We start from the raw sequence: 16,162 nt of genomic DNA on the forward strand, positions 1-16,162 counted from the left end.
CTCTAGCTTTGTAGTATATTTGAATTCTCCTCATCCTATTGAGGAGCGCCTGGGTCAACTTTATAGTGATATATGTTTGTACATGGTATTAACATTACTACATATATCCAGGTGTTGGTGTGGGTGGGGGGGTGGGGATAGGGTGCTCACTGTTAACTCTAGCTTTGTAGTATATTTGAATTCTCCTCATCCTATTGAGGAGCACCTGGGTCAAGGGTGGGGCACTGGTTGGGAGAGGATATGATGGACCTTTGGAAAGGAAGTGACACCCCCTGGGAACAAGGGGGAAAATCTCCATTTAAATACGTTTTATTTTTTTTTATTATTTAGAAATAGTTTTTTATTATACTGTTGTGAGTGTATTAGAGAGCCTTTATTTTTGTGAATTTTATATGCTCTATGCTCGGGATGTTCTGGATAGGGTTTCCCCTCCCGAGGGGTCTCGGATTTGCCCGGACAATTATGGTTGATCAGTCGGTTAGGTGGTGCACCTGGAATGTCAGGGGGAGTAATTCGCCAGTCAAAAGGAAGAAAATATTATCAAATCTCAAGAAAGAAAGAGTTGATATAGCTCTCCTACAAGAGACACACCTGTTGGATAAAGAACACTGGAAATTACGGCAGTGTGGATTTGATCAGGCCTTTTTTCCTTCTTTTAGCTCAAAAAGTAGGGGAGTTATTATTCTTATTCGGAAGAATTTCCCTTTCAAAATCCTAAATCAGATAAAAGACGAATCTGGACGATATATTCTGATTAAAGCCCTTATAAATGGAGAGGAATATGGGATTTTAAATTTGTACTGCCCCCCGGCACACCCCTTTAAATTTATAACAGAAGCCTTCTTAAAATTGATGGCTCTTGGTGCCTGTCATACAATTAGGATTAGTAGATGTATAGAGATGTCTTCATCCACAGGGCAGAGATTTTTCTTTTTACTCCAATCCACATAAATGTCATACCAGAATTGATATGTTTTTTGCCCCCTCGATTTTTTTAAATTCCAGATCATCCTGTAAAATAGGTAGTATAGCAATTTCCGATCACGCTGCTGTATATATGGAAATCAAGGCGAGGAACAACGGGACATCCCCTCGGCATTGGCGTATGGACCCCTTCCTGAAAGATAGTAAATTTGTAAAGTACTTCTCTCAAGAATTTAAAACTTTTTTAGAAATTAATTTAGGTACGGCTAGCAACCCATCAATGATGTGGGAGACCATCAAAGCTTACGCGCGAGGTTTGATCATCTCCTACTCAGCGACCCAGAAAAAATTAAAGGGAGAACAACAGCGTTCATTAGCAGAGGGATTGAATTCAAGAGTTGTGAAGTGATGTTGCAACTGTACAGGACTTTGGTTAGGCCACATTTGGAGTACAGTGTGCAGTTCTGGTCGCCTCACTTTAGGAAAGATGTGGAAGCTTTGGAGAGGGTGCAGAGAAGATTTACCAGGATGTTGCCTGGAATGGAGAATAGGTCGTACGAGGATAGGTTGAGAGTGCTAGGCCTTTTCTCGTTGGAACGGCGAAGGATGAGGGGTGACTTGATAGAGGTTTATAAGATGATCAGAGGAATAGATAGAGTAGACAGTCAGAAACTTTTTCCCCGGGTACAACAGAGTGTTATAAGGGGACATAAATTTAAGGTGAAGAGTGGAAGGTATAGGGGAGATGTCAGGGGTGGGTTATTTACCCAGAGAGTGGTGGGGGCATGGAATGCGCTGCCTGTGGGAGTGATAGAGTCAGAATCTTTGGTGACCTTTAAGTGGCAATTGGATAGGTACATGGATGGGTGCTTAAGCTAGGACAAATGTTCGGCACAACATTGTGGGCCGAAGGGCCTGTTCTGTGCTGTATTATTCTATGTTCTATGTTCTATGTCTGCTCGAAGCTCACTTAAAAGCAGCTGAAACAGCATACGCTGATAGATCTTCTATTATCAAATTGCAAAGGATTACGGCCCTTAGGACAGCTCCAAACACCACGCTTACCCAAACGGATAAGAGGGTAATATTATTTGCAAAACAAAGGTTATATGAATTTGGCGACAAACCGGGTAGATACTAAGCATTTCTTGCAAAGAAAAGAAAGGCCCCTCAAACTATCACGTCTATCAAGGAAAGTACGGGTATTTTGACTCATGATCATAAAAGGATTAATGCAATCTTTAGAAAATTTTATTCTGATTTATATAAATCGCAGGATTGTGAGGACATGACTAGGAGGATGCAATCATTTTTTAAAAATTTGACCTTTCCGGGCCTAACTCCGGAACAGGTATCGGTCTTAAATGCTCCCCTAACAGTCCAAGAAATACTTGACACAATCAGGCAACTTCAGAGCGGTAAGACACCTGGCCCAGATGGTTTTCAAGCTGAATTCTATAAAGAATTTACAGGAATATTGGCTGGTCCACTTATGGACATGTATAACTACGCATACAGTCAGGGCTGTCTCCCGCCTTCGCTGAAAGAGGCAAATATCTCTCTTATCTTTAAAAAAGGAAAGGATCCAGAAGATTGTGCGTCATACAGACCAATATCCTTGCTAAATGTGGATTTAAGATCCTTTCTACAACATTAGCATTGAGACTAGAAAGGGTATTGCCACATATCATAAAGGAGGATCAGACAGGGTTTATTAAGGGCCATAGATCATCCAATAATATTAGAAGGGTTTTGAATATGATTCAAGCCTGCCATCAGGGAAAGATACCAGGAGTAGTAGTCTCATGAGACGCGGAAAAGGCATTTGATAGGGTTGAATGGTCATATTTGTTTTACACATTGGAAAGGTTTGGCGTTGGAAAGGTGTTTACCAAATGGGTCTCAACATTGTATAGCGATCCCAAAGCAGTTGTGGTTCCCAATGGATTAGGCTCGGATAGCTTCAGTGTGGGTAGGGGCTGCCGTCAGGGATGTCCTCTCTCGCCATTGTTATTTACGCTAATAATTGAACCACGAGCAGAAGTTATACGAGCTGATCCTAATATAACGGCCCCGAGGATTGGTACAGGTAACATAAAATTACCCTTTATGCAGATGATGTTCTTCTATTCCTCAGTAAACCTCTGATGTCCGTACCTCGCTTAATCCAAGTTATTAATACATTTAGCGCATTCTCAGGCTATAAAATTAATTCCTCAAAATCAGAGGTTATGCCAATGGGTGGCCTTGCTATGATACCCCACTTAGTGGACGGATCCCACTTTCCCTTTCGGTGTTCCCGGGAGGGTTTCTTATTGTTGTGGTTCTGTTCGCGAGCTGGAAGTTTTTGTTGCAAACGTTTCGTCCCCTGGCTAGGCGACATCATCAGTGCTTGGGAGCCTCCTGCGAAGCGCTTCTTTGATGTTTCCTCCAGTGTTTATAGTGGTCTGTCCCTGCCGCTTCCGGTTGTCAGTTTCAGCTGTCCGCTGTAGTGGTTGGTATATTGGGTCCAGGTCGATGTGTTTGTTGATGGAGTTTGTGGATGAATGCCATGCCTCTAGGAATTCCCTGGCTGTTCTCTGTCTGGCTTGCCCTATGATAGTAGTGTTGTCCCAGTCGAATTCATGTTGCTTGTTGTCTGCGTGTGTGGCTACTAAGGATAGCTGGTCGTGTCGTTTCGTGGCTAGTTGATGTTCATGTATGCGGATTGTTAGCTGTCTTCCTGTTTGTCCTATATAGTGTTTTGTGCAGTCCTTGCATGTATTTTGTACACTACATTAGTTTTGCTCATGTTGGGTATTGGGTCCTTCGTTCTGGTGAGTTGTTGTCTGAGCGTGGCTGTTGGTTTGTGTGCCGTTATGAGTCCTAGGGGTCGCAGTAGTCTGGCTGTCAGTTCTGAGATGCTCCTGATGTATGGTAGAGAACAGCCAGGGAATTCCTAGAGGCATGGCATTCATCCACAAACTCCATCAACAAACACATCGACCTGGACCATTCAATATACCAACCACTACAGCGGACAGCTGAAACTGACAACCGGAAGTGGCAGGGACAGACCACTATAAATACCGGAGGAAACATCAAAGAAGCGCTTTGCAGGAGGCTCCCAAGCACTGATGATGTCACCTAGCCAGGGGACGAAACGTTTGCAACAAAAACTTCCAGCTCGGCGAACAGAACCACAACAACGAGCACCCGAGCTACAAATCTTCGCACAAACTTTGAGGGTTTCTTATATTTAGGCAATTTTATTACCCCAGTATTTGGTCAGTTATACAAGGCTAACTTTGTGCATTTACTGGAAAGGGTAAGGCAGGACCTCCGGCGATGGGGAGACCTTCCAATTTCCTGGCTGGGTAGAATAGCGCTAATTAAAATGAACGTCCTGCCCCGACTCCTATACTCTATGAGAATGCTTCCGGTGATGCTGCCGAGGCTGGCACTACGTAAATTATATGGCTGGTTGGGTTCCTTTATCTGGAATCATAGACGGCCACTCATTAAGCTGAAGAAGCTACAGCTTCCACAGGCAAGGGGAGGATTGGACTTCTCAGATTTTAGGAAATATCAGTTAAGTTCCCTATTAAGTTATATAGCTGATTGGGTCTTGTCTGCTCCGCAATCAATCAATCTGGCTGGACATCGAAACTTCTCAAGTAAAATGCTTACTTATTAACCTTTTATTTTCAGACAAGAGGAAAATCATTACGGATCACTGTAAAAACCCTATAATACTAAACACAATTAAAGCTTGGAATATAATGTGGCAAATGAGGGCAACTCACAAAAAACATCCCCCTATGCGCCGATAGTGGGAGCATGGGGATTCCAACCGGGGTTTACAGATCCCACTTTTAAACTCTGGAGATCCAGGGGTATCTCATGTCTAGGGGACCTATTTAAAGATGGGGTCCTGATGTCTTTTGAACAGCTGCGTCAGAAATTCGGATTACCTAATGGAGACCTCTTTCGATGCTTCCAAATTCGAGATTATATACAGGAGAAGACTACGTTATTGGATAGTCTTTATAAATCAGATAGAGAATGTAGAGTACTACGACCAATGGGGGTATCTTCCGTCAGTACTATTTATCATTTACTACATGATGAAGTATCGGGAAATATGGACAATCTGCTTAAAACATGGGATCAGGATCTGGGACTAGAAATCTCTATAGACCATGGAATGACATTTGGGAAAACGCCAGAATAATCACCATCTGTAACAGAACTCAGGCTATCCAGCTGAAGATACTTCATAGGGCCCATATAGCACTGGATCGATTGGCAAAATGTAAGGCAGGAGCATCTCCAATGTGTCCCAAATGTAAAATAGAGGTGGGCACTCTTGTACATTGCCTATGGACCTGTCATAAGATCCGTAGATACTGGACTAAAGTAGCAAATACCCTGACAGAAATTTTAGGAATGAAAATTAAAGTGGACCCTGTATCTCTCCTTTTGGGCTTTTCGAACTTACCCTCCCTGGATATGCACGGGAAGAGACTATTTTCTATTCTCTCTTTCTGTGCAAGGAAAAATATTTTGGTAAACTGGGTGGCTGAGGGCCCTCCTGGACTTTCAAATTGGCACAGATTAATTATGGAATGTATTCCCCTTGACTTTCTTACAAATATGATGCACCGAAAGCCGGATTATTTCATAAAATATAGCAGCCCTGCTTGAATTATATGAATACAGATATTTCGGTCATCCTAACAAGGGCTTTTATTTAATTGAGAATACGAACCTGGCTGGTCCGGGGCCGCTTGGGAGAGGAATCCCGCACAAATACGGGTTTTGTTACATTTGATGTTAACACATTCCGAGCATGTATCTCACTACCCAATTTCTGTGTTATCCGTTGGTTTTTTTTCTATTTCTCTTATTTGAATAATGTAAGAGACTTAATTATACACTCTGGTTAGTTGTCGGTTAGATTAGTAGTTATTTGAGTTTTGTTTTTTTTTCTTTCTCGGTATTTTTCTTTTGTTAAATTTTGGTTATTATTTATTTAAGATTTAATTGTATATCAATATTTGTACTTGAGAGTTTTGTTTATTTTTGTAAACTTGTAAAAATGTTAAATTTCTAATAAAAATATCTATATAAAAAAAAAGAGATTTAGGTCATTACCATCACCAAATCCTCCACTATCAACATCTTAGGCATTAGCATTGGCCAGAAACCGAATGGGACCATTTACTTAAGTACTGTGGCTACAAGAACAGGTTAACATTGGGAATTCTGCAGTGAGCAACCTCACCTCTTGTCTCCCTAAAGCCTTTCTACAATCTGTATGGTGCAAATCAAGAGTGTGATGGCATGCACCCCACTTGGGTGAGTGAAATTCCAACAAAGTTCAAAGAGCTTGATATCGTTAAGAACAAAGATGTTGACAACCCATCACCACCTTCAACTTTCACTCCCTGCACTACTGGTGCAGTGTGGCAGCAGTATGTACTATGTACAAATTCACTAGTGTAACTCATCATGACTCCATCAACGTCAATTTTGAAAACTGTAACCCCTATCACCTAGAAAGCCAAGGACAGTAGATGCATGGGAACACCAGCAAGATTCTCTCCAAGCCAAATACTATTCTGACTTGCAAAGATGCTGCTATTCCTAAAATGTCATTGTCAGAATCTTGCAACTCCCTTCCCAACAGTGTTGTGGGTGGGCCTACATCCCAAAGACAGCAGTGATTCAAAAAGGGAGCTCAACGCCTCCTTCTCAAGGGCAATTAGGATGGGCGATAAATTTTGGCTAAGCCAATGATATCCATATCTTGTGAACTAATGAAAGAAAAACTTGCCAATGCACATCCAGAAGAGAGTATTGGTCTGCTGTCGTTAGAGTAGGTTAGTACTAATTGAAAACCATGAAAGATTCTCAAACCTGGAATCAGCTAGGGTATAAAAACCAACCGGAAACTGGAGACTGGAATATTCTGATCTGTCTTCAGATATGACAGCTACATTTTATTTAGTTGTCAAATGCCTGAATGTTTATGCATTGAAGTGGATTACTGCTGTCGAATTAACTATTACAGTTAGTTACTGGAAATATGCTTCACACACTACCTTACAAAAAGTACTCAGCCACACTCGTTGGCATAATTCAAAGTCAATCAATTAATCTAAAATTGCAAGCTAATCATGAAACTATCATTAATTGTCATTCAAACCGCTCACAAATGCCCTTCAAGGAAGGAAATCTGCCTTCTGCTCTGGCCTACATGATGGCATGACTCCAGGTTGAGAATAATGTGGTTGATTCTTAATTTCTCTCTGAATTGGACTAACAAGGCATTTATTTCAAGAGCAACGAGGGATGTATGCTAAGTGCTAGCCTTGCGCACATCTCATGAAAGAATAAAAGTAAAAAAGACCCACAAAACAAAAAATCCTCTGATTTATCTTGATCAATTACATGTGTTCAAGAACATCAAGAACATTTTTCTACCGTTATTTTAAGGAGATTAGATTAAGCATTTATCTAAGAAACTTTTTTTTAATTTCAAAAATATACTTTATTCATAAAATATTTTGATGATCTGTACAATTGGTGGTGTCATTCATAGGCGTACCTTGCATTTCTTTATATACAGAGATCGTAATTAATCATTCATATATACAGGTCTGTACATTTACCATCCATATATTTAACTGAGGTTTCAGCGGAGCCCTCTTACTTAGTGGGCCCCCTGTTCTTCTTTGGCAGGCAGACATTACACGGTGGTCTTTCCCCACCACGCCTTGGCAGCTGCTGCCCCAAGCTTCAGCACATCCCTCAACACATAGTCCTGGACCTTGGAATGTGCCAGTCCACAACACTCAGTTGGGGTCAGCTCCTTCAGTAAGTTACAGACAGACTAGAGCGTCTTTGACCGAGTTGATGATCCTCCAGTTGATGTTTGTCTCGGTGCGCGTCCCAGGGAACAGATCGTACAGCACGGAGTCCTGCATCATGGAATTGCTCGAGACGAACCTCAACAAACACCACTGCATTCTTCTCCAGACTTCCTTTGCATAGGCACATTCCAGAAGGAGGTGTGTGACAGTCTCGTCCCCTCCACAGCCACTTCAAGTACAGCGTGCGGTGCGGGCGTACATAAAGGATCTCACAGGCAGTGCCCTTCTCACCACTAGCCAAGCCATGTCATGGTGCTTGTTGGAAAGTTCTGGCGATGAGGCATTCTGCCAAATGACTTTGACAGTCTGCCCAGGGAACCGCTCAACAGGATCCACCCCCTCCTTTTCCCAAAGGGTCTCAGGGACACTTCTTGATGGACTTGTGGTCAAAGGTGTTTTTCTTCATAAATTTCTCCACGAAGGACAGGTAATATGGAACGGTTCAACTACTTAGAGCGTTCCGCGGCAGCAAGGCCAGGCTCATCCTTCATCACACCGGGGACAGGTATAACCTCAGTACATAGTGACACTTGGTGTTTGCATACCAGGGATCCATGCACAGCTTGATGCAGCCACACACAAAGGTGGCCATCAGGGTGAGGGTGGCACTGGGTGTGTTTGTTCCCCAGTTGCCCAGACCTTTGTACATCGAGTCCCTTCGGACCTGGTCCATCTTCGATCTCCATATAAGATTGCCCGGGTGACTGCGATGGCACAGGTTCTGGCCAGAACTATGCCACATATAACAACACAGACAGTGCCTCACACCTGATGACCAGGTTTTTTTCCACGATGGAAAGCGACTGTAGCTTCCATCTGCCCAGTTTCTACCTCACTTTCCTGATCCGCTCCTCCCAAGACTTGGCGCACGCCCCAGACCCTCCGAACCAAATACCCAGCACCTTCAGGTGGTCAGTCCTGATGGTGAAGGGGATCGAGGATTGGTCGGCCCAGGTCCCGAAGAGCATGGCCTTGCTCTTGCCTCGATTTACCTTGGTCCCCGAGGCCCGCTCGAACTGGTTACATATGCACGCGAGTCTATGCACAGACAGAGGATCCGAATAGAAAACGACGATGTCATCCATGCACTGGGAGGCCTTAACCGGAAGGCTCCTGCTGCCAGGGATAGTCACCCCTCTCAGGCTCGCATCCTCCCTGATGGACTCGGCAAATGGCTCTATGCAGCACACAAACAAAGCAGGAGAGAGAGGGCAGCCCTGCCTGACTCCAGGTGGGAAGCTATCTGATTCCCACCCATTGATTGAGACTGCACTGACAATGTTGGTGTAGAGCAGTCTAATCCAATTGCAGATTCCCTCTCCAAAGTCCATTTTGGAGAGAACATCTCTCATATACGTATGTGATATCCTGTCAAAGACTTTCTCCTGGTCCAGGCTGATAAGGCAGGTGTCCAACCCCCTGTTCTGCATGTAGGCGATCGTATCCCTAAGGAGTGCGAGACTCTCAGCGATCTTCCTGCCCAGTACAGCACAGGTTTGGTCAGGGTGGATCACCAATCCCAGAGCAGACCTGACCTGGTTGGCAATGACCTTTGACAAGATTTTGTAATCCGCATTCAATAGTGAGATTGGTCTCCAATTTCTGATTTCCTCCCTCTTCCCCTTCCACTTGTAGATGAGGGTGATGATGCCTTTCCTCATGGATTCACTCATGATACCTGCCAGAAGCATACTGACTCCTGCAAGTCCTGGCCAATCAAGTCCCACAGAGCAGAATAGAGCTCGACCGGTAAGCCATCACTTCTGGGAATTTTATTCTTTTCGAAGGACTTGAGGGCCTTGGTCAGCTCGTCCAGAGATAGCGGCTGGTCCAGCCTCTCCCATGTTCTGTCTTCTAAGACCTCCATGATAGAGGACAGGAACAACTGGAAGGCTGCACTGTCGGTTGGCTTTGAGTCATACAGACTGGCATAGAAGGATTTGCTGATCCTCATAATGTCAGCCTGACACGACGTTATCAAGCCATCTTCTTCCTTCAGGCTGCTGAGCACGGAGCTCTCTTTGTGCACCTTCTGGAAGAAGAAACGTAAGCACGTCTCGTCCTGCTCCACGGAGTGGACCCTGGACTGGAAGATTTTCTTGGAGGTCTCTGAGACAAAGAGCAAGGATTGCTGGCCCTTCACCTCCTGAAGGTCCTTCGTGACATCGACCCCATCGTCTGCAGCAGGAGCAGGCTCTGCAGAATTTCCTGAAGTTGGGACAGTTTTCCCTGCCTCTCTCTTGCCTCCTGAACACCTTTGAGGATGAAGAAACTCTTGATATTCCCTTTTACTGTTTCTAACCAGTCTGCTGGAGACTCAAACAGGGGCTTCACGGTTCTCCAACCTGCGTAATCCCTCTTGAGCTCCTCAATGTTTCCCGGGGTCAACAGTTTGGTGTTCAGCTTCCACGTTCCCTTACCAGCCCGCTGCTCATCCTGTAGGTGACAGTTGGTCAGCAGAAGGCAGTGGTCAGAGAAGAACACCGGCTTGATGTTGGTGAATCTGACCGAGAATGTTCGGGACACAAACAGTTAATCTATCCTTGAGCGGATAGACCTGTCTGCCAAAGAAATAGAATTTTTTTTTAATTTCAAAAATATACTTTATTCATAAAATATTTTGATGATCTGTACAATTGGTCATGCCATACATATGTAAACATTCCATTTCTTTCCATACCAAGACAGTAATCATTCATATTTATAGGTCTGTACATTGACTCTCCACATATTTAGCTGGGGGGTCAGCGGGGCCCCCCTTACTGCGTCGGACCCCTGTGCTTAGGCAGGCAGACGTTACACGGTGGTCTTTCCCCACTGTACCTTGGCGGCAGCTGCCCCAAGCTTCAGCGCATCCCTCAAGACATAGTCGTGGACCTTGGAATGTGCCAGTCTGCAACACTCAGTCGGGGTCAACTCCTTTACCTGGAAGATCAACAGGTTTCGGACCGCCCAGAGAGCGTCCTTCACCGAGTTGATGATCCTCCAGGCACAGTTGATGTTCGTCGCGGTGTGCGTCCCGGGAACAGACCGTAGAGCACTGAGTCCCGCGTCACGGCGCTGCTCAGGACAAACCTCAACAAACACCACTGCATTCCTCTCCAGACTTCTTCTGCATAGGCACATTCCAGAAGGAGGTATGTGACAGTCTCGTCCCCACCGCAGCTGCTTCAGGGGCAGCGTGTGGTGCAGCAGAGATTCCGGGCGTGCACAAAGGATCTCACAGGCAGAGCCCTTCTCACCACCAGCCAAGCCATGTCTTGGTGCTTGTTGGAAAGTTTTGGCGATGAGGCATTCTGCCAAATCACTTTGACAGTCTGCTCAGGGAATCGCTCGATAGGAACCGCCCTCTCCTTTTCCCGAAGGGTCTCAAAGACACTATGTGCTGACCACTTCCTGATGGACTTGTGGTCAAAGGTGTTTTTCTTCATAAATTTCTGCACGAAGGACAGGTGGTACGGAACAGTCCAACTACTCGGAGCGTTCCGCGGCAGCGAGGCCAGGTCCATCCTTCGCAACACCGGGGACAGGTAGAACCTCAGTACGTAGTGACACTTGGTGTTTGCGTACCAGGATCCACACACAGCTTGATGCAGCCACACACAAAGGTGGCCATCAGGGTGAGGGTGGCAGTGGGCGTGTTTTTTCTCCATTGCCCAGGTCTTTGTACATTGTGTCTCTTCGGACCCGGTCCATCTTTGATCACATGAAGTGGAAGATGGCCCGGGTGACTGCGGCGGTACAGGTTCTGGGGATAGGCCAGACCTGTGCCACATATAACAACACAGAGTACCTCACACCTGATGACCAGGTTTTTCCCGGCGATGGAGAGCCACCATTACTCCCACCTGCCTAGTTTCTGTTTCATCTTCCTGATCCGCTCCTTCCAGGTCTTGGCGCACACCCCAGCCCCACTGAACCAAATACCCAGCACCTTCAGTTGGTCGGTCCTGATGGTGAAGGGATAGAGGATTGGTTGGCCCAGTACGCGAAGAGCATGGCCTCGCTCTTGCCTCGGTTTACCTTGGCTCCCGAGGCCTGCTCGAACTGGTCACAGATGCACATGAGTCTGTGCACGGACAGCGGATCCAAGCAGAAAACGGCGACATCATCCATGTACCGGGTGGCCTTAACCTGCAGGCCCCCACTGCCAGGAATAGTCACCCCTCTCAGGCTCGCATCCTTCCTGATGGATTCGGCAAATGGCTCTATGCAACGCACAAACAAGGCGGGAGAGAGAGGACAGCCCTGCCTGACTCCAGCTCTTGCAGGGAAGCTATCTGATTCCCACCCATTGATTGAGACTGCACTGACAATGTTGGTGTAGAGCAGTCTGATCCAATTACCGATTCCCTCCCCAAAGTCCATTTTGGAGAGATCATCCCTCATTATTGTATGCGATATCCTGTCAAAGGCTTTCTCCTGGTCCAGGCTGATGAGACAGGTGTCCACCCCCCCGTCCTGCACGTAGGCAATCGTATCTCTGAGGAGTGTGAGACTCTCAGCGATCTTCCTGCCCGGTACAGCACAGGTTTGGTCAGGCCAAAGAAACAGAATACCGATCTGTAAACATGGATTTAAAAACTAGACTAACTCCTGAAATACGTTTAACCACACTTCTTGAACATCATTACTCTTTTATTTGATGGTATATTTTGTAGGGAGTGAACACACTGGCAGAATCTCACGCCTGCCAAATATTGTGTCAATAAACATTAGTCTAACCTGTTTTAAAATCAGTTTTACCATCATAACACATAGCAGGGAGGTACCATAGCAATCCATCCACACCTATGCAAATTATTCCGCTGTATACTTAAAGAAACATGTTTCTAATACTATTTTTAACATAGCTTTCCTGACTGTTTTCAGCTTTGCCAAGCTTTGAGGTTTTCAATGTTCCAGACACAGACTTCAACATTCTGTAGAGTAGTAAAGGCAATTGTTTTGTTTCAAAAATGTTTTTATTTTAAAAACGTATATTCAATTCTATAATTTACTAAATTATCCATTAAACTTTTGGTACATTTGAAAAATACAATGCGAACAAAATAGAAAATTTGAATTTACGTAGCAACTTTCACACCTTCAAGCTGTCCCAAATTGCTTTGCACTTAAGTATTTTTTGAAATTTATCATTATAATGTATGAAAACATAACTCAGTATTGAGTAATAAATTAATAAAATATGGGGTTAATGTAGGTGAAAAAACAGCTTAAAATTCTGTGCTTACTGTAATTCCCCGCCCTACATTGCTGTTTGCCAACTTAGCACAAAGTTTAACTTACGATGTGTCTTCTCCATGCTCTTTGGATTATTCTTGCTGAATTTTCTGCCAAAGTTTCTTGCTGCTCTTTAGTTACAGAGCTCTCAAATTTAAGGGACTCATTGACCGACGTTTTGCTGTCTGTGAGGCAATGTTCATCCTCATTGTTGGTATCTGGCAGATGTGCTTCAATGCTTAAAAATTTAACAAGTTAATTCATGAAGTAGTAAATATTAGCTCAGCTTTGACACACAAGTATGAAACTGAACCACAGAATTGTTACAGAACAGAAAGAGGCTATTCAACCACTGGCTCTCAGTATTTTATCTTATTAACAATACTCTCCCTACCATTTCTCTACAACATTGCACATCATTTCTATTTAAATAATTATACAATGCCCTCAAGAATGCCTCAATTGAACTTGCCTCCCCTACATATGCAGGCAGTACATTCCATACTTAACTACTCACTGTGTAAAATATTTCTTGCTCACTTCATGTTTGCTTTTATTGCAAGCCATTTTAAAACTTTGCCCTGTAATTTGTGATCTGTTACAACTGGGAACAGTTTCTCCATATCTGCTCTATCCAGACCCTTCACAAATTCCATCAAATTTCTTCTTAGTTTTCTTTTCTCCAAGACAATCAGTCCTAACCTCGACAATCTTTGTTCATAATTAAAGTGTCTCATCCCTGAAGTTGTTTCTGTAAACCTTTTTTTTGTACTCTCTCCAATGCATTCATACCCTTCCCATAGTTTGGCACACAGAAGTGTACACACTACTCCAAGCTGAGGTCTCACCAGTGTCTTACATAAATTCATCAAAGCCTCTCTACTCTTGTACCTGATGCCCCTATTTAGCAAGTCGAGAGTGCTATATGCATTATTAGTGCCTACTTGTCCTGCCAGCTTTAATAATTCATGCACATGCAGGTCCCTCTGCTCCTGCACACCCTTTACAATAATTCCCTTTATTTAATACTGTCTTTCTTTGTTCTGGATCTACCAATCTGCATCGTCTTACCATCTCCACATTGGACTTGATCTGCCACTTTCAAGGAGCTATGAACCTGCACTCCAAGGTCTCTTTGTTCAGCAACCCTTAACTGGAAGAAAATCTTGCGGGAAATGCTATTCACATCTATCTACGAGCTTGCCCTTCTACGTGACTGAGGTTGCAGGTTTGAATGGTACTATCATAAGAATTTGAGAGGCGACCTGAAAGAAGCATATAAATTATGAAAAGCCTGGATACGCTTGAACTTGGAATCTTTTTCCCAGGGTACGAAATATTAACTACCAGGAGGCATAGGTTTAAAGTTAGAGGCAAGTTTAAAGGAGATATGCAAGGCAAGTTTTTGTTTATACAGAGATGGCAGGAATATGCTGCCAGGGAGAATTGTATAAGCAGATATGATAGCAAAGTTTAAGAGGCTTATGAAAAGGCAGGTAATAGAGGGATACAGACCATCTGCAGGCAGAGGGGATTAGTTTAGAATGGCATCATTGTCAGCGCAGATATGATAGGCCAAAGGGTTCCTGTGCTATACTGTTCTATGTTCTATCAAATGTTGTGCATTTGGTAAATATAGTGGACTGTCACTTTAAGAGACAGTTTTAGTCACTTTAAGTCACCTACTGTCACATAACATCACATCATCAGCCATTTGAGTGAAAAACAGCTTAGTCTAAACATGCTGCCTGCAGAATGAACACCTCCTTCACAGAGCACCTGTTGCTGTTAAACACTTTGGCCTCTTGGTCCTTCTTGAAATGTAACACCAAAAGAAAACTGGCGACAAAGATAAGAACTGCTTCGAGATCCACCAGGTCAATTCGCTGATTTGTCAAAATAAAACAGAATTGTGGTTCTCACGACAGATCCCAGGGGCACTTCAATAAAAAAATAAATAAATGAAAAGATGTTATCACTATACTAAAGCAGGTACAGTCAGCAAAAGCAGAAATTGTCAACAGTGCAGAAAAGTCTTGCCACCTGCTTCACCCTGAAGAGAATGAGGGAGTAATAAATGCCCTACAGGAGGGGAATGTTTTGACATGTTTGAGGGGTATAAATGCAGAAAGAAATAGGCAACCTTAGGAATACTGTATCTTGATTTAAATGGGAAAAAGCATAGTGCTAGTATTTTTGTGATAATTGTGTAATGCAGCCCTTGCCATTTTAAAAAGTATATAAAATACTGGGAAATTTTGTATCCATGGAATTGTATGATGAAAATACAAAAAGCGGGAACTCCTACACAGAAAGATTCCATTATATTGCCCAAGCTAACAAAATTGAAGCAAATATAAATGGTTCTGTATTCCTGAGTATTATGGGGAGAGAAACTTTTAAATCCCTAATGAATCTGCTACAGCCAGAGAAGCTAGGTTCCAAAACTTGTGAAGATATACTAGGAATTCCTCAGAACTATTTTTCACTAAACCATAGGCGGTTGCTGAAAGGTTCAGATTCCACAAAACAATTAGCATAATCGTAAATCTATCTTCAGTTCATAGCAATGTTAAAGAAGTTAACAGAATTTTGCAAATTTGGACACAACTTAAATACACCATCAGAGACACCATCTGTGTGGACTAAGGTGTCCAAAAGAGATTACTAATAGAAATGAACCTAGACTTAAAGAAAGCATTGCAGTGTCAATGGAACGAGCAGCAAAGGAAACTCAACAGATAAGTTCGAGCATGAGAGTTTACAAAATGTAGCTGAAAAAGTTGAGAGATGAACACCCATGCAAAATAGAGTTCAGAAAAGTAAGTCATGCAGCAGCGAATTGCTGGTCTAAAGAAGCTGCATGCAGAAACTGCAGGAAGAAAGGCCACAATGAATGGGTGTGCTCAAGGACGAAACAGAAACAACATGCGACAAAAATACAGAAACCGAAGAATAGAAAGAAAATCTACATGCTACAAAAAAGTCATCAATAAAGCCTAGAGTCTTAGTCTGAAGAGAGGCTGTTATTAAACATACTGGCTATCGCTGGTGACACCAACCAATGCTGGGGGTCACTCCCTTACTGAATAGAAAAC

The 16,162-nt window shown here is 43.5% G+C and overlaps 1 protein-coding gene across 7 annotated transcripts in view; it reads right to left on the reverse strand.

Annotated features, from left to right (window-relative positions):
- cunh11orf65 (chromosome unknown C11orf65 homolog) overlaps nt 1-16,162 on the reverse strand; it is an 85,732-nt gene that overhangs the window by 48,174 nt on the left and 21,396 nt on the right. For 5 of the 7 annotated variants that reach the window (XM_087987797.1, XM_087987796.1, XM_043691846.2 and 2 more), the window contains exon 3: nt 13,131-13,302. The exons of the other annotated variants lie outside the window; for them this stretch is intronic. In XM_087987797.1, the coding sequence (XP_087843923.1) occupies nt 13,131-13,302 (172 nt within the window). The remainder of the gene's footprint in view (nt 1-13,130; nt 13,303-16,162) is intronic. 7 annotated transcript variants of the gene reach the window in all.

This window comes from Chiloscyllium plagiosum, unplaced genomic scaffold (assembly GCF_037043375.1).
Source record: "Chiloscyllium plagiosum isolate Xiang-an unplaced genomic scaffold, Cpla_swu_hap1 HiC_scaffold_6, whole genome shotgun sequence".
Lineage (NCBI taxonomy): Eukaryota > Metazoa > Chordata > Chondrichthyes > Orectolobiformes > Hemiscylliidae > Chiloscyllium > Chiloscyllium plagiosum.